At 47.0% G+C, this 22,248-nt stretch overlaps 3 protein-coding genes across 3 annotated transcripts; 2 read left to right on the plus strand and 1 right to left on the minus strand.

The window, feature by feature from the left end:
• The first annotated feature begins 4,941 nt into the window (after positions 1 to 4,941).
• E1B28_010921 (uncharacterized protein) lies at positions 4,942 to 8,122 on the plus strand. Its single transcript, XM_043155908.1, has 9 exons — positions 4,942 to 5,153; positions 5,230 to 5,316; positions 5,373 to 6,379; positions 6,431 to 7,139; positions 7,194 to 7,238; positions 7,290 to 7,352; positions 7,403 to 7,475; positions 7,530 to 7,844; positions 7,895 to 8,122. The coding sequence occupies exons 3-9, from the start codon at positions 6,018 to 6,020 to the stop codon at positions 8,023 to 8,025; spliced, it is 1,698 nt and encodes a 565-aa protein (XP_043005690.1). The 5' UTR covers positions 4,942 to 5,153; positions 5,230 to 5,316; positions 5,373 to 6,017; the 3' UTR covers positions 8,026 to 8,122.
• Positions 8,123 to 8,742: 620 nt separating this feature from the next.
• On the minus strand, positions 8,743 to 14,389 carry E1B28_010922 (uncharacterized protein; the record flags this gene model as incomplete). The annotated part of the gene is made up of 16 exons (XM_043155909.1): positions 8,743 to 9,060; positions 9,114 to 9,199; positions 9,256 to 9,378; positions 9,436 to 9,647; positions 9,704 to 9,817; positions 9,874 to 11,269; positions 11,323 to 11,598; positions 11,654 to 11,752; positions 11,816 to 12,095; positions 12,157 to 12,374; positions 12,434 to 12,560; positions 12,654 to 13,125; positions 13,266 to 13,443; positions 13,501 to 13,670; positions 13,721 to 13,856; positions 13,918 to 14,389. The coding sequence occupies 16 exons, from the start codon at positions 14,387 to 14,389 to the stop codon at positions 8,743 to 8,745; spliced, it is 4,677 nt and encodes a 1,558-aa protein (XP_043005691.1).
• A 4,677-nt stretch (positions 14,390 to 19,066) lies between these two features.
• On the plus strand, positions 19,067 to 22,040 carry E1B28_010923 (uncharacterized protein). The gene is made up of 12 exons (XM_043155910.1): positions 19,067 to 19,640; positions 19,709 to 19,934; positions 19,995 to 20,219; positions 20,274 to 20,320; positions 20,377 to 20,495; positions 20,547 to 20,916; positions 20,968 to 21,001; positions 21,053 to 21,131; positions 21,184 to 21,287; positions 21,342 to 21,571; positions 21,634 to 21,772; positions 21,824 to 22,040. The coding sequence occupies exons 1-12, from the start codon at positions 19,090 to 19,092 to the stop codon at positions 21,917 to 21,919; spliced, it is 2,220 nt and encodes a 739-aa protein (XP_043005692.1). The 5' UTR covers positions 19,067 to 19,089; the 3' UTR covers positions 21,920 to 22,040.
• Positions 22,041 to 22,248: the final 208 nt, after the last annotated feature.

Raw genomic sequence — 22,248 nt, forward strand, 5'->3', positions numbered from 1 at the left:
AAACGATAAGATAAGATATAAGATATGTACGGAAGGATATACTAAAAGAGGAATGATCTAAGATGAAGAGAGGGAAGAAACGGAGTTGATCGGAGCGTGTCGGGGAGCGACGAGGAGAGTGAAGGAGGTTGAAGAGAATGACGGAGTCTTGACAGTAGCCGAAGTTATTGGACAACGGCTTCCTGAGTCGAGCTGCCTTAGACCAGGTCACTGGGAAACCAGAGTCGAGTTTAATTCTAAAGAATGTAACTACTAAGTTGTACATCTTATATAGGATAGAAATGTACAAGGTCTGAGACGGATTCAATAGTCGGATCCGCATTCGGACCGCCGACTCCCAAGCCGATGGTCTAGGCTTTAATAGGTAGTACGGAGATTAAGGTAAGTGGAGTAAGTGATTGTCACGTCGGTCCGGATCGGTCCGGCATGGATGTAACATACGATCACATACCTAATACATAGAAATCAGTTGTGACCTCGCTTTCGATGATGGGTATGGATTTTGAACCCACATATAGCCTCCAGTAGACAGTATGAGGTGATTATGAGGTGATTAGAAGAAATGGGCTGAAGCAGATTCTGTGGTTCATTCCTTCAATACAGTTAAGTTCGAGTGTGTAAGATGGTAGCAACTTGAAGCCTCACATTCCGACTAAGTAGGTGATATGAAGGTTTTTCAAAACATGAAAGAGCGGAAGAACATACCCAAATTCTCAATGGTCATAATAACATCTTGTGGCTTTTAAGACCGTCACCATCCTTGTGGAGAACTTGAAGAACTTTTGTGTGCGGATTGGCCAAGGTGAAAGTTTGAATTTGAACACAAGAACCACAGGACTTTTTGTACGTTTACTATTTCGTGAGTACTCTATATTCATGATCACTGACAGGATTTCAGACCGCCTTGGAACAAGCAAAAGACAAGAGACCATGCGAGAAAGTGCCATGGTTACAATCTGTCAGCTGAATTCAAGCCCTCACTCTTATCGTCAGAGAACAGCACCTTATTCTACGCACCATAATTCTGGCCCATAATGCCACAATAGAAGATTGGAGGTGACTGGCTTTGATTGAGCTGGTAGATGCAACGGAGGTCCTCTGAGAGTTCGGTTGGCAATGGCTTTGGGAATTACGAACAATCCAAATTCATACAGGGTTTTTGAGATGTCGAAAACATCCAGTGAGCTGCCCAAACTCTGACTCTTGTTTTTTGGCTCACTGCTGTTTCTGAACCTTCTCCATCAGCACTACTCGTTTGCTTAGTGTCAGTTGAATTTGCCTTCCAAGTTGGCCATCCTTTTGTCAGTGGAGGTGGATGATCTGAGCTGGTAAAGGGAGGTAGATGAAACCGCCATCAGCCTAGAGCATGGAGGAGGGGGAACAAATTCACATTGTTGATCAACCTAGGATGATCTACCAGGTGTTTATGGGAGTTCAAGTGAGCCAAGCTTGAGTCTTTGTCTGGAAGAGTGAATTTATTTCAGATGATCTCAGATTCTCAATCAGCACCAGCCACTGACAGTCAGCAACTTTGTTCTCATCAATTCACAGTAGCCAAAGCACCCACGTCCTGTCCAACACAATTATGGGATAGCCTTGTTTAAAAGAATGTAAATAGGGTCAGCAGGTAGAGTGTGTCATTCCGCATTCCCCAGTTGACAATTTGTTGGTGCTATTGCCCCTTGACATAGATCAACGCCCTAGTTTACAAGCTGTCCACCGAATAGTGTACATCCATCCACCAGCACGTATGCATCAGCAAAATGACATAATGATTTTCGCCTTTTTTAGGCTTTTTTCGGCTTTTTTGATGGCAGGCAAATCACAAGATACTTTTTGTTACGGTTTTAACTATATATAGTTAAGAAAAGCCATAATTACTCTCTGGAATTCTCTTTACTTCTATTTAAACGTGCACACTCGGAACCGACTTGTCCCAAAAGGGACATAGATTGCGGGCTTGTCGGCTTTTCTGTATTTTTGGTGGGGAAAAAGCTGAAAAAAGCTGGACAAGCCAGCATTGTATGTTTACTGATGTGGACTTTCCTTTTGGTGATATTGCCACATGCAACGGCGATAGGGTTCCATTTACCCTGTCAAAGCAGAGTGCGTGCAATTTCCCACCCATTCAAACCAAGCCTGCCCCACTCGATATGCTGTTTTTCCCCCCACTTCTTGAACCTTATTCAGGACAAGTTGATTTCAGTGCAACTCTCCAAGCACATTGGACACAGATCCTGCAACCAGAAATATCCCCTTTGGTGACCCGTAAGTTGACAGCTTCTCCTCACATCAATTGATGGTCAACAGTGACACCAGACACCAGCATTGCATTCGTGGCAATAAGCCCCATAGACAAAAACTGATCACGCTCTGGGCCACTGAAACGATGCACGAGGTCCCAAAGAAGCAAACAACATAGCAAAGTTTATATGCTCGTCATCATCAGATTCACTGGATTGGCCTTTGAAATTGAGGTCGGAGTACAACTCATGCTTCTTCAAGGTGCTGTTCTCTGGATGAGAGCCAGGGCGTAATAAATTCTGTCTTTTGCTTGCAGTCCGGTGCTGAGTCTGAGGTGACGAGGGCAGTCAATCCTACTTTTCTATTACCAGGATTCAGTGGACCTTTACTATAACGAGAAAGTTGCCGCAAGCGGCGTCTCAGCCAGCATAGCCGATGCAGATCAGTGTGATGGTGACACAATAATAGATTCAATAAGATTCAATAAGATAGGGCACAGGACGCGCGTTGCTGGGCAATGTCTGATTTGCCCTCTACACTTGACAGCCAGCTGGATGATTCCAAGCTCTGGAAACTGGTGAGTACACTTGCTACTATATTCACACTATATTCTGAGACTCCCTCTGATTCAATTCTTGATCAGCCCTTTCACCTTGACCTTTTCCTTTCCCTTGACAGCCAACTTGGCAGAGCAGCTATCACTTCTAAGCTCCAAAAATTGGTGAGTGCACTTGTTTATACGTCTACACTATACTGTGAGATCCCCTCTGATTCAATTGTTGTAGCCTTGTGAGGAACCTTTTTTTGTTGGAAAATGAGTGAATCAGGTGTCACCACTCTCTTGGTACGTCGTATGTCGTGCTGTTGGCTGAACAGTGTTATTTACGTTGTTTTTGTTGACATCTCTCAGGTTGTTATCAAGGTTCAAGCCAACCAGCTCCGACATCCCCCTGCCGCTCAACCTGATCTACTAAATCCATTACCAAAATGAAATGCTGCCCTCACAAAAAACCGAGGTGGAAACAACAATGGTCTCTCTCGCATGCCATCATCATCTGTCGTTGTCCCTCTCTCTCACACATCGTTGTCTCTATATCATCATTTCTCTGGAGTCATCATACCCTACATTACCGTTTCCTTTGTTCATCATTGTCTCTACATCAACATTTCTCTCAGTTGTTGTTGTCTCTCGAGTCTATCTCTTGCATTGTCGTCCCGTACATTGCTGTTTCCCTTGCTCATTGTTCATCGTCGTTTCTTGTACACCATTATCTCTTGTTTACTCTAGCATCTAATGTAGCATCGCTACATACTCAATGTTCAAGAGGTCAACTTGCCCTCTCTTTGTCAATTATCAGTCAGCACCTATCAGGACGAATACAACTGGTTGCCCAGTATCTTTGGCTCCCTCGTCATGTCCTCTCTCAAAACATGCATTGTGCATGGCTTCTACCTTCTGCATTAGTCAACATGGTTCGACGATCCTCGATTTTGCTCAAACAAATAACGCTTAAACTATGGGAAGTGACTCAGAGAACCAGAAATTTTCCAAGAAAAAACCACATACGTTAACATTTGTAAACCACTACCAACATATACCATATACAATAGTAGACTCATCAAATCACCGATGGATATATAGCCCTGCGAAACTAGAGATCCACCTACATGTAGAGATTCAATAATAATCGAAATGGTGGATTTACAGTACTTGCCATAACCTAGCAATGCTAGGAGAGTAACATTGCTGCTCCACCCTGTACTCCCAAAAAAAAATCCCAGTAGCTACAGCCTCTTTCCTCACAAGTGTTAGAATGGTGTTCACATGGTTGTGAAACTTGGCCTCCTCCCGGGGTTGAGCATTGAAGGCCTGAACTGTTTGTAGCACAGCCAACAATTCCTAAGCTACTTTGGTCATTTCACCCATTGCTTCTTGGGTCTTGTTGGACAACTTCTTGAGGTATCGGCCATAAAAGACCTATTGTTACAGTAGTTAGATGCGTATGGCCAGATGACAAGTTGAACAATGTTACGGACTGCACCAAGAGAAACAGGTGGAACCAGAGAAAGAAGAGGAGGAACAAAGAATGTTCCACCTTTGAGTATCAATCAGATATAGATATAGAATGTTTATCAACAACATAAAAGGGAGAAACGCACCATTGATCTCCAAGTAGGCAACACACTCTCATTCTACAGTCAAACTCACAGTACCCAGTCGAGTCAAGGAAGATGTTTTATGCTGGCATAGACCTAGAAAATCATGATGAGTATATTCAATGTGGGATGTTTCAAAAAAATGGGCACCAAGATTTGGTCTGAGGCACAAGGGTGAAAAGGATGATTGTAGAATCATCGGATTAAGTTGGAACAGAAGACGAAGATCAAGCCGACATATATTGAAGACTATAATACAAAAAGGCACTGAATATGCTAACACTATGTGAAGTGAAAAAAGAGAGAGAAAAAATTGCGAAGGATTTCATGGGAGGAGCGGGGCGACATGGTGGTTGCGGTGAGAGAAGGGGTAAAAGTGGATATAAAAGGAAATAAGTTCTCATCCTCAAGAAGCTCAGAAAAATTAGCAACAGCCTCGTCCTCGTACCTCGGACTCGGAACTTGCGGAACAAGGAGTCACGTGGATTTCGCGTTTAAATTTCAAACTTAAAATCAAACTGTTTACTTAGTAACTTTCACCTTGGCCATTACTGTCTGTTGTCCACACCCTCTGAGAGTTCTTTGAACTCAGCACGGGTGATGGTGTATGTTCGTACAAGTTACAAGATGACCGAACGTTGAGAACTTGGGTATGTTCTTCCTCTTTCGTGTTCTCAAAATGATACCGGGTTCAGTATGTGTTTCTTGTGTTCACCTCACAATCTCCCCATTCTGTCTGTTGGAGGCTATACGTAGGTTCGAAATTCGTGCCCATCTTCGGTTACGGCGTCAAAGCAAGGTCAACTGATATCGCTCCACATGCATTAGGTAGGCGATCGCAGTGGGCCAGTGGCACGCACAGGTTTTGGCATATCTTCCTTTTTCTGATGAGAAGGAAAAAGCTGTTAAAAGAAGGTGAGCAGGTCTTTCAATATGTGTTTGCGTTGGCAAGAATTAACGTTTGTTTATAGCCCTTGCTCAAAGGTGACATGGACATCTTGGAAAACGTCGTTTAATTGAACCAAACGTAGCCGTCGGAATCGATTAAAAGCACGACTCTCAGCCAAATATAACGTCAAAGGATCACCCTCATTACGGGAACAACGAGTATTGTTATTGAAGGCTATCCACCCTCGTTCTACGCTTCTTCCTTTCTATGATGACTGCTCCTGCCACCATTATCACGTACGGAAGATTGCGATGTGGAGAAAAGAGGCGGTTGATGGCTGGACGGTGTTGTTTGATTTATTTGCAACATTGGAAATTTTAGCTCGTGCTTCCTTCTCGCTATTTTTGTCGCCTTTCTTCCTTTTTACATCGCCTTTAACACTATCTTTGGCATTCCTTTCCTTCACTTTGCGTTTTGCTAGTGATCTCTAGCTAACAGTCGCCTCCAATCCTGTCCACAAGCGCTCGCGCAGTATGATTGCACACTCGATTTACGGTACGGTTAGCAGGAAGAATGGGAAAACTTGTCGGAAGAAGGCGCGCAGGTCGAAAGCTGTGGTATACGTCGGCACGGGATGGTTACACTGAAGGCGATGTGTCAGATCTTATAAAAGAGCAAGCATTCTCTTAAATCTAGGTCCAAACAGCCCGACGCCAACCCATTGAAGATGCAAAACCTCACCCAGCCTAGTCAGATGTACGCTCGTGCACTATACGTTCTCGGTCGTGGCTGCGCCCTATGGGTTCCCGAACCAAACAACAAATTACCGCCTGAATATCTTGAAGGAGGTGTTCGGATCGGAGACATAGGTGTTCTCAGAGCGGATGGCAGCTTTGGTTTTATCTTCAACGTCTGTTGTCATGCGAGTCACCCTGTCAATAGAAACGGTGTTCCGGATGGTTTTCAGCCTTTGGATTGGAACGACTTGAACGCTCACGGAACAAATGATTACTTTCCGCGTGGCGATCCCATAGTGAGCGGCGGTGCAGAAACCCGGGCGTTAGATATAGAAGGATCCGTGACAGTACCGTGAGTAACCAATCTCTTGGAGCACCACGAGTAAACGAAAAGACTCCTTAGTGGCGTCCCTGTCGGAGGGGGTGCAGCGCTGAGTATCAGGTTCGGACGAAATCGCGGCGCAGTAATCGTACCTCCCAATGGAGTGAATAGTCTCGATTGTGAAAGCCGGAAGTTATTTAGAGACTATGCGATGAAGCACTCCGCTAGCTGGTATGAATTCATCTATGGACCCCTTGGAATGGAAGTCGAGAATGGGTCGATCTACTTCATCACGGGCTTCGACAAAACCGACTGTTGGGAGAACGCAACTTTTAGCAGCAGTGTACAGGAACGGTCATGTGAGCTAATTGTCACAACTGGCGGCCTAGGCGGAGGGGGCATCAGGTTATCCGACTCCTCATTGCACGCATCCTTCTCAAGGCGACGTTCTCCTCCTGATAACCGGTATCAAAACCAAGCGCTGTTTATTAGGGGGTTCCGGATATCTGTGTCTCACAAACTCAGAGCATTTTTCGGAGGATCAAGCATAGAAGTCACAAGTACATATGGAGCATCCTGGCAGGATGCTCTCGGCAAGAAGAGATCCATTACGATTAATCGTGGACGTACTTCGTCCTCTGGCTCTGGATCGCCTGACTCTAAACCAGCTGGGGAAAAGTCATCAAGTGGAAGTGAGAGCAACGACGGGCAGGATAACTTGTCTGAAAGGTCTTATGGAAGCTTTAGCTATACCAGTCTGGAAGATGATGACCTCATTCCAGCGTTGGAGGTTTGCCCCTTGTTGCGCGCGATAGCCTAATGATCTGATCCACCATGCTCTCAGATTTACCACCCTTTGAAAGCCATCAATGATTACATCCTACGGTCGGTAAGTGAGACCACGTTATGCTAGTCTCAATTCGTTACTCGTCTGTCGCAGGCAGACGATATTCAGGTTGCCATAACTCACGACGAAGACTGCATTTCGCTGCTAAACAATAAGGTGTGTATATTCAGTGCTAGCTGCTTTCCAGAAACTCACGGTCGTACTAGGATCTCGAGGTACCTGATGACACAACGTTAATACGGAGACTTCGATCTCTGTACCGTATCAACGTGAAGCACGGTATGTGGTTGAGGTTTTATTTACTGACTACAGTGAACACTGAACTCCACACAGGTTGTGCATCCCTCAACCGTACCGAAACTCCCTATCTTCCGTCTCCATGGCTTGAAGATATATATGACGACGCATTTTTACCGACCCTAGAAAGTCACCTTTCTCTACCCTTGCTGACTACGTTCGGTGAAGGTGAGGTTATTGAGCCAGGTGGATCCGACTGGTACAATAAGGGGAACATCGGCGACACTCAGAGACCATCAGCAGCGGTCTCGGCCGCTAGTCGGAAACGGCGGACGAGGACGAGGACGCCTAGATTTGAATGTCCTGTTGACGGATGTGGGGCTGATTTCACCGCGAACCATAATTTGAAAAGTGAGTTCAGTTGGTTTCCACCCCAGTTGAGACTCACTGGATTATATCAGACCATCTTAATGCACACAATGGTGTCAAGAATTATGTTTGTGAATTCTGCCAACGCAAGTACACGACCCGCAGTGTCCTGAGACGTCATCAGAAGACCTGCAAGCAGGCAAAAGACAAAAGCAACCAATGAACATTTCACCCTCGCTCCTTTACTCCCCTTGTAACTCCAATTCTGACTATACCGACTCGTTCGTAGGATCGACAGATATAATCCTCGATAGCGTTAGTTTATGCACTAATAAAAAGAATATCATGTCGTTAGGTTTTATGAAAAAGGACGAGTTAAATCTGAATGTTGAAGTTACTTGACTCAACGGCGCCCTTGGCCTTCACACTGGTACGAGGAGAGAATCGGGGGATTATTATGTTGCCCAACAGATCTCTTGCCCTTTGGGTCGAGTCAGGCATCGAGGCGCAACATGTTACGGAACGTGAATGTTAGAGGAGACTTTGAAGGCGTTCAAGCCCATCTTGAAATAAGGTGACAAAAAACCACCTAGTACTTACAACAACGCAATAGACGGACAACGACGACAAACAGAATAGCAAAAAAATCTTGAGGATACAGACTATACGTGATCATATGGCATGGGGCGGAGAAGAAGAACAAAGATGATGAGTATGAGTATGGTATGTGCTGTGCATGGTGAAAGAAACTGTCGACGATGGTGGAATGTAGATCGATGTCAAAGTTTTGGTATAATAATCACGAATGAATGATGCGGATATCGAGAAGAGGGAGAGACCAGGTAATGGGGAGCTTGACCTATATGCAAGGTCAGTACCAAAATACACCGCGAACGACAAACAAGCTCACAGATATATCAGAAAAAGAACAAGCCTGAAATCACCCGAGATACTTTTCATTCAGCCTATGTACCTCCTTGGCCAGATACGGCCACGATAACGAGGTAGCCAACTCGGTCTTGAGAAGGTCCTCTCTTAGCTTATCCTCGCGTTCTTTCGACCACGGCTGCTCGGAGGATAACTTCCGTCGCTCCGCGATCTTTTCTTCAACTTTCGCAATCCCAAGTCTGACCTCCCACCCACAAAGGTTGTAAAGCAGCCTCATATTGGGCTGTATGAGCACCGAGAGGCGACGAGAGCGAACAATGAGGTACGCGTCTACAAGTGGGAGGTTGAGGGACTTCATCACATAGGCAATCTAGACACATAATGTAGTCAATCAAGAGCAAGCGAGGGGAGATAGCAACTTACGACAACGGTCGCACTGCGACTAACACCCACCCTGCAATGAACAAGCACTTGCCCACCTTCGCTACGGGCATCGTCGATCCATGTACCTAATAAAGATATTTCAATGATTTGTGTATTTCGTGATACGCGCAAGACGCCTCACAGATATCACTTAACATCCCTTCATCGAGGGTATCGATGCCATCATCGCAAACACCTTGTATATCTAACACCTTGATTCTCCCCGCACGTTCTTCGAGGAACAGCGAGCCAGGTGTAGGCGGAACTAGAGGGAGAGAGGGGGTGTTTAGTACAATGCAAAACGTCGAGTTTGATCACAAACCAGAGTTTGAATGCCCATGCAGAGGGAAGGTATTTGCATGATGATTATGAGTGTATTGTTGAGCGCTGCCCTTCGGATAGAATGGGTGTTGCGTCATCTGGTGCTGATACTGTGCATGTCCATGAGCCGGGGGAATAAGAGCACACTCGCCCACTGAAACGACATGGGTGATTCCTAATGCTTGGAGCATATACACATTGGATGCGTGGTTTCTGAGAGTAAAATCGCCTAAGACCATATGCCCATGGAGAAAAAAAGGGATACCCACAAGTTGCCGAGGTAAACACCGTCCAAGACTCTACTCGGGAAACTCCCGTCGAACCGAGAGTCATTGAACCAAGCCTCGTTGAAGAACTTCGTTCGCATTCTTTGTTCATGTAAACTATTGATACCTTACTGAGACCAAGAGGCTTAGAACGTCTGGTATGGTGGACATACCTATTACCCAAATACCCTGGAAGCGCACTATGCGCGGAACCTCCATATGTGGACGATCTGGGCCTCGTCACTGTCATTCCTCCGGTGGAAACCTGTGATGAGAATAGAGGTGTAGGAGACGTCAAATGCTCCGGAAGGGCTGTCAGGGAGGGAACACTGGCACTCGCCGTTCCGTTTTGAGGTGGCGTTGCTGGGGGCGGGTCGTGAGTTTGAGTTTGCGCCGGTGGTGTCGGGATTGGTTGAGAAGGAGGTGATTGAGGTGAGGCAAATGATACACTTTTGGCCGATGGTCGTGTCTTCGCCGTTGATTTCGAGGACTCTTTCGAGGAGTGTCCTGAATGACCCCAACCGACAACGTAGGGATTTACGTTTGTTCCGAAACTAGAGAAAAGGCCTTTCCTCCCCGAACCGCTGCCACCTTCACCCCGGTCTACCGAACCTTCCCTTTCCTTCAACTTGAATCGCTCTCTCTCCTTATGGCACGCTTCTTCAAGCTTGAAGCTGCCCCTCCTCTCCCTCGCCTCTTGTTTCCTTCCCCACTCCTCCTTTCTCTTTCTCTCCTTTTCTTTCTCTTCCAATTCCCTAAGCTTCGCCTTACGTTCCTTCTCAAGCTCATTCTCAACCCTCCTCAACAAAGTCAAATCACTTTGATACACGAAGAAACTTCTACCAATCTTCTTTTTCCCCTTAGCATCGCTCCACTTATCACCCAACTGCAGCTGTAGATAAGCTTCGGGGAGCGTCATCCCTCTCTGCACCGGCTCTGGTTGTGTCGAGGGCTGTCCGCCCGTAGGGACAAGCGGTACAGAACCACCAGCACCATACACCCCGAAAGCCATCAACAGACACAACGCAGGCACCGAACTCTCCGTGTACCCGTCGGAACTGTATACCAAAATCTTCAACGGGCGAGACCATCGGCGTTTAGGCTTTTGCACCAGATGTTGAGGGGGCACAGAGAGACTAGGGTCTTGAGAGAACGACGTTATCGAAATTTGAGAATTGGCAGCAGCAGGGGAAGTGAAAGACCGTGATCTGGGCGTCGTCGAGCCATTCGGTGTCACCAAACCTGAACTGGAACCAGCAACGGAAGCCGAGTTCGCAGTTGAATCCCCAGCTGTGGAACTGTCGGGAACGTTGTCCTTGGATGAACTGGTGTTGTCGGGACCTTTGCCTGAAGAAGACCAGCTTATCGGGAAAGAGGGAAGAGGAATGAAGTTCCCGAGAGATGACCACGAAGAAGATACACTTTTTGTTGGAGATGGAATCAAGTTCGGCTGCGAGGCGTTCATGGTATCACCGGAAGTAGCACCAGAATTAGTCGAGCACGAGGACAATGAAAAGGACGCTGAATCCGATTTGGAATCCGTCGCGTCGCCCCACTCTTCACCTACACCTTCAAAAGCCATCAAACAATTATTCCCAAATCAAAAGATACAGAAGCTTTACCGATTAAGCCACCGAGCCACTTGACAACTCCGATAACGTCTCGCACCGAGTTCTGCGTCGTGGGTGGACTACTAGGAAAGGGTAGATGCAAGATATTCCCAGCAGTTGGCGGCGGCCTTGGGGCGCTGCTCCTCTGGCTGTTATGCGCCGCCCAAGCGTTTTCCATCGCGTAAATCCTCTCTTCAACCATCCGAATATGGTCCTTGCCAGGTAAAAGCGCAGAATCGTGGCATTCGATACATATGTCAAATCCCAGAGGATTCGAAGGTGGATTTGCTGAGAGGAAACGTGGGATTAGCACAAGTGAGAAAAAGATGACGAATGAACGTACCACACGAACCGCCCAACCGCTTCCACTCCTTAGCCTCAAGATCAGGTCCTTCGAGTCCTTCCAGATCTCGACCTTCATCTGGGTGGCAAGTGAAAGTATCTGCACATGAAGATAACCCGCTCATGAGCTTACACCGATAGAACAGAACACAACTGCGCATACCAACTGGCAACGGCACGTCATTCACATTTCCCAACCACATCTCTCCCACCAGTTGATCCTCCTGTTCGGCGCCGTTCATTAGAGGGACAGGAACGTGAATGATCTCGCTGGCTCTTGTTAACTCTCTCATTTCCTCCCTTTCCCTCCTTGCAAAGTCAACGGTATTGGGTTCGTAAGAAACTTGTTGATGATGGCTTTGACTACCATGTTGTTGAGAAGGTGTTATCGAAGAGAGTTGTCGCTCGGAGGAACTCGTTTGATTTTGATCAATGTCCATCCCCTTGAACGATATCAGGACTTGCAAAAAGAAGGAAAGCGCAAATAACGAAAAAAAGACTGACTTTCGCATCCCCAAAATAGTCCTTCAGCTTTGGAGAAGACGTAACAGTCCCATTTCCTAACCAGCTTGCACCTCCATCCGGGTTCGCATGTCGTCCCGTACCCGCCCCACCTTCCTTGACTCTAACACACAAAGGTGTCCACCAATCCTTCCGCATTTCCTCCGCCGCAGCATCCAGCATGAACACGTTGTATGCGGGTAGCGTTTCGGGTGCATGACCTGGTGGGTGTAATGAGCTAGGGAAAGCATGAAATTTAACCACAAAAACCCCTCCATACCATTCGCAATCCTTTCCCTCCTCTTCCTTTCCAAAGCTTCCCTAAAGTGTGCCGCTAACCTCTGCGCATTCTGGGTTTTGCCCAAAGGGCTATAGACGACGATATCACTCAATGATGCAAGGATGGCCTTACAGAGAAACAGTAATCAGCGATCATTGACACACGCCACCGCAAGCATTCGATCGGAGGGGGAGAGGCGAGAAAGAAGAGAACCACTCACAACCTGACACCCGAAATTCCTCAAACTAATCCCATCGGGCACCATAAGCGGAGTCAAATGATACTCCCATTCAGGATCTTGAGCACTCCACTCCTCAAGCGTTTTCTTCTCCTCTTCATCTGGTGCGGCTAAAGCAAATTGATGTTCTTCCTCGTTGATTTCTACTTTCACCTTCACACCTTCCGCAAAGTCTTCTTCCTTCCCGAAGCAAGGAGACGACGATGGCGAATTGGGAGTGTTCTCCCTCTTCCCAGTAAATTCGCATTTACGAGGATTCGACCTCGGAATCCTTCTCAGTAACTCGTGAGGTCTGAACGTACAAGTCAAGATTGGCGGCGGCAGCTGCGGTGGCTGAGACTGCGAACGTTTACGTTCTCGTCGAGACTTGACTTCAGGTGCAGAAGTCGCAGGTGTTCCGATAGAACTGTTTAAAGTAAGCGACGCGGAGGCGGAGTCAATATCTCTGGGAGATCTGTGAACAAAGGGAGTTAGACAGGAGGAACAAATCAATGCATGGGAACAGGTATAAAGTGAACTCAAAGTTGACTGTTGGTTCCCAGTAACCAATACAGAGCGAACGACGATCACGGTACGAAAATAATGAGGACGTACTGCACATCCATCTCCATGTCTATGTCTTCGCTTGCTGTTGAAGCGAAGCTACTGCTGGTCGGCATCTCCATATCTATCGGCAGATCCTTCGTATTCAGTAAAGGTTTGGTCATGGGAGCAGGTCTATGCGCTATGGGGTGCATATATTCAGCGTTATTGGGATCGTCAATGTCGTTTCCTGCAGTGAAACAACAGTGAGAAAAGATCAGCGATCTTCGAACGTGGAACAACATGCCTCTGTCACTCAAGGGCGAAGAGGAGTCGTTTATGGCAACGTCGACATCCATCGCTGCACCGTTCTCTTCAGTAGAAAACGATTCAGAAGAAGTGTCTTCCTCGTCTAAATCATCCAGTTCGTCTTCAGAAGTAAAATAGCTTTCAGAGTCATCATCGTAGCCGGGTGGACTGTAGCGTCTTGTCAGAAACAGGCAGGAATCGGAAAGAAATGAACACACGTCAGACCATATACATTGTGATATTCTGGAGGGTGCACAAGACATCTCAAATCCTTCTCCGGATTATCCAGGTCGTCCTCACATATGACCCACATTAATCCTCGATACGCTGGAACAGTGACTTTTCTGCGAGCTGCTTTTGAATCCAAAAGCATATATAGATCAACGTTGGCAAAGCTTTGTTACAGTAGACGTACCAGCACTGTGCCCACCAACACCTCCTCCTAGGAAGAAACCGCACAAGCCTTCATTACCACCTTCCAGCCCATGTAAGAATGGGAACAACACGTTATCTGGCGGCGGGTTCAATAAATGCGACTGATGAAGTTTGCAAAATGTAGGTGAGGGTAGAATGTAGATATTGCTTCCATTCGATCCATTCTTGTTCGCGGTGTCTTCTTTGTTCACAGGGGTTCTAGGTGTTGAGCTGAGCTCGCTCTCTGGCGATAGGGACGGAACTAGAGAGCCGTTTGAGGATGATACAGGCGTAGGAGACTTTGTAATTCCGTCTAGTTGCGCAGCTGAGGAACTGGAATTGATATTGGTAGTGGGAGGCATGGAGGGTGCCGGCGATGGTCGAGGTGACAGAGTTATCTTTTCCAGCGACTCCAGGAAGTTGGGAGGATAGGTTAGTCCATACGTGCGCATGCTATCAGGATTAACCTGCATTGCGCCTTGATCGTCGTGTGGGATAGCGAGCAAGCCTCGTGCGGGACGGTATGGGCTGTTGGGGAAATGTCGGTATGGGGTCGTTGGTCAACAGTATTGGTGTCGTTGGCGTTGGGGTGAACTTTGTCGTTGTCGTCGTTGTTGTCGTTAACGTTGTCGAGAAGTGAGAGTTAAGACTTGGAACGTCTGGGTGTTTGGCAAACAATCGAGTCTAAGCGTGACCCGTCGTTTAGCACAGATCTGGTAGAAGATTTGATTTCCAAATGGCGAAAACGTAGGAGTTAGGCTACCTTAATTAGGCGCGGAACAGACCCCGTGCCTCCATTATCCCCATTTGGCAATGCAATTAACCATCGGACGAGAATTTTGTCGCGATCGTGCCTGCACGGCTTGAACGGAAGTGCAGAGACTCTGGTAACGTTTGTTATCAACTCCTTTGATATTCCGCAGTGCAGGCGTGTAAGCACCCTTTTCCCACCGATCAAAACCCTCAACACCCTATCTATCATATTTTATAGGCCCATGGGTTTTTATCATAACTTAGATCTCTTGTGTTTCGCTTTGGTCCACGGATTTTCGCCCGGATTCGTGATTGAGGTTCTTCCAGAATCACTGCTTTCTTCGTGGTGAATGTGTACCAGTTAAGAAGATTGGCGTATTGCAGGGAGGGGTATGACAAGGTGTGATGCGGGTCCTATTCACATCAGTCACTTATTTTAACCTGAGTGAGTTATTCCTGTCAGTGGGTGAATTTGGTGTTGGACGGGGCCACTAACCCATTCCCAAAGTAGTCCACAACCCAGACCAATGAAGAGAGTAAAGTTGGCTAGCGCGATGGTCGAGACCCGAGTGAGTATTGGGGTGTTGAGGAACGCACAATTCTCATTGGCATTGGAAGTTGGAAGACAGATCATCGATCATTTACCATGTTCCCTGTCATGTTCAGATGGAGAAAGAACCTTGACTGAATGCGGGAAGCAACATGAATATTTCCCAAGGGTCGTCAACTCTTTCCTTCCATTCTACTATCAGACATATGAATGGGAAATGGCGCTTCCAGAGAGGACGTGAACAATCTTGGACTCAGGCATCAAAAATATCATCACCACGATACAACTCACCAGTAAAGCTTCGAGAAGAACTCGACATCTTGTGATACACCCTCTCTCCGAATCCCCTCGACCCGACGTTGCAAGATCTCGTCGAACGCCCCGCCCACTCACTCTGCACTGTCTGCGGTAGCCAGACACCAAGTTTCGTTTGTCCTCAAGCCAAAGGTTTTCTTCAATACTCCTCGAGTCAACGACGGACCTTCAAGCTTCAATACCGGACCTTCTTCCCGCAGATACATTGAAGGGGAAGTTCATTATCAGTATGCCCCAAAATCGCCATTCCCTGGGTTGAATCAATGAGTGTAAATGCAAAGAAGTCGTCAGTAAGTGTGTCTCCGTGGAACAGGGTGGAAACCACATACCAAAACGGCGATGGAACGTCCTGCACACGAGCACAACTACCGGGACGAGCCTAGATTTGCGACGGGTGTACTTGGACTAAATCTAGAGGTGCACTGTCGTAGATGTCGTCGTCATCTTCGATCTAAAAACGCCGATAAACGGCGATAAGTCCCATGCATGGTATTGCGGAATCCATCATCTCTGAGGGCACCGGATATGCGGCCGTAGCAGGTGCTCACGATAATAATATCACGACGGTATTTCGGGCGAGATACTCGGTGATTGTTGATAGCTGAGCTAAAAGAAACTTTGCGATCTTCTTTTTCAACAAAACAGAACACACACTTTGATAGGTAGTGCTAGTGCTTTGTCCGTTCCTCGGATCCTTCCGAACTTGAATACAAAATTAAAATCACGGCACATACACTCACCTCCTCGATGGAATGAATACCTATCAAACGTTAACCGAAGCATCCCTCATCAACTTGCTCGCCCCCCCGTGCCCCACCAGGCTGCACCCCACACGGCACTTCTTCGTAGAGTAGTAAAACGCAGCCGTGGCGATATGTAGTGTTCTTTGGAACTTTCGATGCCCAGAATAAGTATGACAAAATCGCGTCAGATGAGTGAATCCTTAGATCCACCGCATGTACCCATAAAGTTAGAACCCAACGAGGTTTCGAAGTCAAATCCTGATTCCGTGTAGGCGAAGGAGAGAAGGAGAAAGGGACGTCTGGTATCTGTGGCTCATAGGAAATCGACTGCGGATGTTTAGATGGACGTATATCGTGCGCAGCCTATCAAGCAAGGACTGAGGTAGGTAGTATGCTCTTCGCGTCCTCAAGCTGCATGGACAGCAACAGCATAGGCTGCAACAGTTTCCTAATTGTTCTGATCGACCATAACTCCCATGACACGTACAGACTCACTCACAAACGTATCAGTCAGTAAATCTAAGACCCGAAGTAGACAAACAGACTCCGAACCGTGACTGCGCAGACATTATGTCTTGTAAGTGTCGCAATGACCGTAATAGTCATCTTGAACGTGTCCAGATAAACCTCTTTCGTGATTGTCGATGGGCGTGTTGACGCCCTGAAGAAGCGTAATCAGGGAAATTTCTGTTTGTAATTGCTTGTCGTTTCCGTTTCAAGCGACCTGTTTCTCGTCGCCAATGACAATGAGCAGCCCGTTCCTCCCCCTCTTTCGAAACCTCAACAGTCGACAGAAGACGTCATACTACCATATATCAAGTCAATCAAGGGAAATCGATGTTTTTTTTAACCGCTTTCACGCCCCTTTTCACCGCCAGTCAGACATGCCGACTACTAATACTAATAGGGAAGGCAATGTACCATTACACAGCGACGAAAACTTTTAATTTCTTTCGCTAATGAGATTCGAAGCGAGCTGGCTGAGTGCATATTTGTCCCAAAAAAAGACTGCTCTGCAGCAAGCTTTAGCCTAGGTAGTAAGTATTGGAATCTTGCAAGTCGAGATGTCGCTACATGAACGGACTTTGTTGAAAAGATAAATAGGCATGTATTACTGTACTCAATTCTGTCGAGTCCTTTCAACACTCTCTGGATCCTGATGCTTGAAGGCAGGAACACGACGGGCATGAGCGCGGTCAGTTCCACCCGCATCGGTGGTCTGACGGAGACGCCATCTGGTTGATTGAGCTTCAGCAGCAATCTAGCCTAAGTTCAACTTTCTCCTGCAGGAGACACAACGTTAACCTCCCCCCGTAGCAGAAATTGAATGGTCCATCCACGCAATTCTACTTGGCCACAATATTTCCGAGACTCGCAGAATGTTGGATCCAAGAGTCGACGCCCCTATAATCACTTCCGAGAGAACGACCATCTACATATAGCCGAAGAAATTGCCACTTTTTTTTTTTACTTTTCGGGCGATAAGATGAGGCTAAGTGACCATAACAACGTCCTCGCAGTGGACCCGTTCCTTGAAGTCGGGCTTGAGGACCTTCTTCCACCGGGAGTTCTCGAAAAGTCGATTAACGAAAGGATAAAGACAAAACGAGCCTTGCCGTCGTCGATCGTCGTGCATTTTCCATTACTTTTCGCGTTGAGACTGTTTCCCATGAACAGTGTCCTGATCAGAAATACAGTAAGCATAAATATGAGAATGTTGACTCACCGTGATTCAACTTATAGCTGTAATCCTGGAAATCGGACCAACAATATTTTCTCGTCGTCAATCTTGAAGGCAGAAGGTGAAGAAGTATCATTCCTCCAAGGGTCCACACGATATCAGACCAAAGTCGTTTACAAGAGTGGAAGAATTCCACGAGCTGCGTGGGTTACTTTGCCAAAGCAATTCACAACGCCCATTAAGTGACGCTAATCACTTTTTGATTCAGGTAGACAGTGGGCTGGGATTTTAACAGTAATGCCAAAGACAAGGAGACAATCAGTTTGTGGGCTTGTGGGATGGTAGGAAGTGCCAGTTGTAAGAAGAGTAATGTTTCGGGATACGAAATCAAGGTGAGATTTTCGTAGGTTTGAAATAACGAGTTCAACAGACTACAGAAACGGCGCCTTCAATAGACTGGGCATAAAAGGAGAGTTTTGGCAGGTGTCGGCTGTGGCGGGCGCACACAAATATCTTTAGTTTCTTCTGTAACTGTGATTTAAATACTTTTATTAATGGAGCGTCTTTTATCATCGAAGTATAAGAACGTACTGGGTAAGTGTACATGGCCCTTTAAGAACTTCCTCGGATTAAACCCCGAACTTTTACGGTGCACGCAGCGTCGAACCAAGACGTCTACAGTTGTGTCTCTTCCCGCCATTGATAATTAATTGAAGATCTTTCCGTCGCCATTTCTGTTTTTCTGAAAGAAGGTTAATGGGTGAAAGACGCGATTTGCCTCGAGCAGTTATCAGGGCTTACAGGAGCTTCTGTTTCTTCACAACCCCTCCGGTTTCTCGTGAAATCTGTCATTTCACGCTCCCGGTATGTGTCACTGTTCACGTACCTATCTCGTCAGCAAGCAGCCAATCTATATCGGTTCCTATCCACACCTTGCCTATTTCGTGCCCATCTGCTTTCTTCTATCTCTCACTCGGTGTGATACCAGGTGGAGGAACTGAGGAGACCACCCAACAAGGGCATCACGGAGTGCCGTCCCGACCATGTGGGAAAAACGCGACCCCGTCTTTTAGCGAGTAGTCCCAAGCTGTAAAGCGCTTGAGCATTGCTCTCTTTGTTGACGGACTACTCATGTCGTCCCCAACGTCCAGGCCAGTGGCCATAAAGCCCAAATCATCCAACAGCGATGACAACGTTTCTGCTTCTGCCTCTGGCAGTGTCGATATCCGACATCTACGTGCTCATTTTCCCGGCACACCTCCCAACGCAGCCCTCAATATCCCTCCTAGAACGGGAACACCAATGAGCAACTCACCAGCTCTTTCCTCAACACCTCTTCCAAGTGGATTGGTTGACGCACAGCTATTGAGAGGTCGGGCTCCTGGCGCCAGGAGTGCAACTGCAAGCCCCATGGCGCAACCCGTCGACTTGGATGATTTGCCCGACGAAGAGAAAGCTAGGATATTGAGGAGACATTTGGTCCTCAAGGAAGAGAGAGAAAGAGATTTGCAAGAAGAGGAGGGGGAAGAGGAGCAGCAGCAGCAACAGTTGGAGGTGCCCAGCACCTCTCGCCGGTCTTCCAATTCCCAGAACGCCAGCAGCAATGGTACTCCTCGAGCAGTGGCCAGGGAACTATCAGAACCATTTCCGATACCCTACGATGCTCCTGGTGCGGATGTAACGTGAGTTTCGACTTGCGGTCCTTTTAGGCAGCGAAAATTGCTCATAGTGCACTCTTACTCTACTTTAGGCATGATATCTACAGATGGCATGCGAATGCTCAGAGACAAGCAGCTCGGGTCCGTTCAGCCTCGTTTCATGGTCTAAACCCCCCTTCGGATCCAGCATTTGAGCACATCCACGAGCCTGGCGGCTTCAGGCGGAATTACGTCCTACTGCGCGCGAATGAACAAGGTGCCGACGAGCCGGTTATGTTGAACAACTTCATCGACTTTTTGTATCTATACGGCCACTTCGTACGTCATTATAGCTATAAGCTACCTTATTTTGACTTGACCCATCTTCCAACAATCTAGGCCGGAGAAGACTTGGAAGAAGATGAAGAGGAGGAAAAGGACGATGAAGAGCAACCTGTTCCTGGTCCATCGCGGGGTGATGTACCTCCCAGTGCCGGATTTGGAGACGTCTCGGAATCAGCACCTTTATTGGGCAAAAGGCGGTCAGTCTCCAGGTCAAAGTCACGGCGCCGAGGTTCGGTTGGTCCACACGGAAATGCTACCGTTACTCAAGCCGTTCTGATGGTATGTAATGACTATGGTTCAGTCCACGAACCAACGCTGACGTTTTTTTAATAGTTGTTAAAAGGCTTTGTAGGAACCGGTGTTTTGTTTTTGGGCAAAGCGTGAGCTTGTGGTTCTCCTGAAGGTCGACCCATGTCTGATCTCATACCTTCTCCAGTTTCATGAATGGAGGCATTCTCTTCTCCTCCTTGGTTTTCATATTCATTGCCGTCATCTCATTACACTCCTTCCTATTACTCGTGAGAGCGAAATTGGCTGTTCCTGGTAGTTTCGGAGGTTCGTGCGTTACTCTTTCTTCATGCGAACATCCCAAAACTTTTTTTATAGATATCGGTGGAGCATTGTACGGCAATTGGATGCGGCAACTCATCCTCGGCTCTATAGTCGTCTCTCAGATTGGTTTCGTTGGCGCATATACGATATTCGTGGCGGAGAACTTGCAGGCTTTCGTTTTGGGTGTGACCAACTGCGTGCACAATATCCCCGTTCGAACATTTATTCTCCTGCAAACCCTTTTCATCCTCCCTCTCTCGTTAATTCGAGATATCGTCAAATTAAGCACCACGGCTTTGATTGCCGACGCGTTCATTGTGGCTGGGCTGATTTATATCTTCGGGAGCGAGATTAGGTTGATTGCAGAGAGAGGAACTAGGGATGTGATTCTGTACAACCCAGGAAAGGCTTCACTGTTCGTCGGGTGAGTACAGGTGGATATATTATCTGCGATAACAATCTCAAGTCTCCACAGAACTGCTGTGTTTTCATTCGAGGGCATTGGTTTGGTTTGTGGCTTCAACTATCGATTTGTCCTTGTGGTTGAGAGTCTGTCTTAGATCGTTCCTATTACCGACTCCATGCGTGATCCACACCAGTTCCCCAAAGTTCTAACTGGCGTGATGGCTTTTCTCCTAGGCACGTCACACCTCTTCGCAGTCCCAATACTTCATTTACCCTTTCACTCTAGTCCTTTTCGGTGGTGCAGGCGTCCTAGCGTACTTAACCTTTGGCTCCGAAATCAAAGCTGTCGTTCTGGTCAACCTCAACCCTGCGAGTAAAATGGTCCAAGCAGTATGTAGAACCCCGGCTTTCCGTCTTCACCATCTTCACTGATGAATTCTTCAGGTCCAAGTCCTATATTCAATAGCCATAATGCTTTCAATACCTTTGCAACTTTTCCCAGGTGTTAAGATTCTTGAGAATGGCTTATTTACGCGTTCTGGAAAAGTCAGCATGCGAGTCAAATGGCTGAAGAACTCGTTCAGGTTTCTTATAGTCTTTGTGACATCTGCATTGGCGACTGTCGGAGCGAAGGATTTAGACAAGTTTGTTGCGTTCGTTGGGTGTTTCGCTTGGTGAGTTGGGTTCGGGATATGGACAAGAGTCATGCTATTGACTTTTTTTCTTTCCCGTTCAGCGTTCCGTTGTGCTACGTGTACCCTGCTATGCTGCACTATCGGGCGTGTGCGAAGACGAGGAGGCAGAAGGTCGCGGATATTGCGATGATGACGTTTGGCATGCTTGTTGCTGTTTTCACGTCGATACAAACCATCAAGGTAGAGCTTTTTTCATCGTTATCTTCGTGGTTGCGCTCAGTTCTTCTCTAGTTGATGGTGTCGCCTGATGAGGATGGTGGTGGTGGAATTGGGGCGTGTGATCCTCCGAGCAGTCAGAATCCGACGAAGGGTTTGGGTATCTGGTAAAGAATGAGGGTCATGGATCGTTTCCGATCGAGTCTAGATTTTAGATCTCATGGATATTGAGGGACATCTATGTACCATCTGTACACAACATTTGCTAGAAAAAAAAGTTTGGGAACCAGCATCGGAAAGTAGGGCGGGGTCAAGACAAGGCCTGCTACAGTATTAAATTTACAGTGCAGGGATTCGAGGGTGCACGTGCTCACGCGAGACTAATTACACCGTCACAGTACCGTAACACTGGCAGTCCCCTTTTCTTTTACCTCACTGCCGACGACCACTGAAAATGAAAATATCATCGTCGGTCTCTCCGTCGGTGTTTGAGCCACAAG

Source organism: Marasmius oreades, chromosome 7, assembly GCF_018924745.1.
Source record: "Marasmius oreades isolate 03SP1 chromosome 7, whole genome shotgun sequence".
Lineage (NCBI taxonomy): Eukaryota > Fungi > Basidiomycota > Agaricomycetes > Agaricales > Marasmiaceae > Marasmius > Marasmius oreades.

Excerpts from the sequence above, each read along its gene's own strand:
- E1B28_010923 (XM_043155910.1), top strand. The coding sequence starts at position 19,090 with ATGTCGTCCCCAACGTCCAGGCCAGTGGCCATAAAGCCCAAATCATCC. Across the intron at positions 19,641-19,708 it reads GCTCCTGGTGCGGATGTAAC|GCATGATATCTACAGATGGC; the intron begins GTGAGTTTCGAC and ends ACTCTACTTTAG. Across the intron at positions 21,288-21,341 it reads CGAGTAAAATGGTCCAAGCA|GTCCAAGTCCTATATTCAAT; the intron begins GTATGTAGAACC and ends TGAATTCTTCAG.
- E1B28_010921 (XM_043155908.1), top strand. The coding sequence starts at position 6,018 with ATGCAAAACCTCACCCAGCCTAGTCAGATGTACGCTCGTGCACTATAC. Across the intron at positions 6,380-6,430 it reads GAAGGATCCGTGACAGTACC|TGGCGTCCCTGTCGGAGGGG; the intron begins GTGAGTAACCAA and ends AAGACTCCTTAG. Across the intron at positions 7,353-7,402 it reads TTTCGCTGCTAAACAATAAG|GATCTCGAGGTACCTGATGA; the intron begins GTGTGTATATTC and ends CGGTCGTACTAG.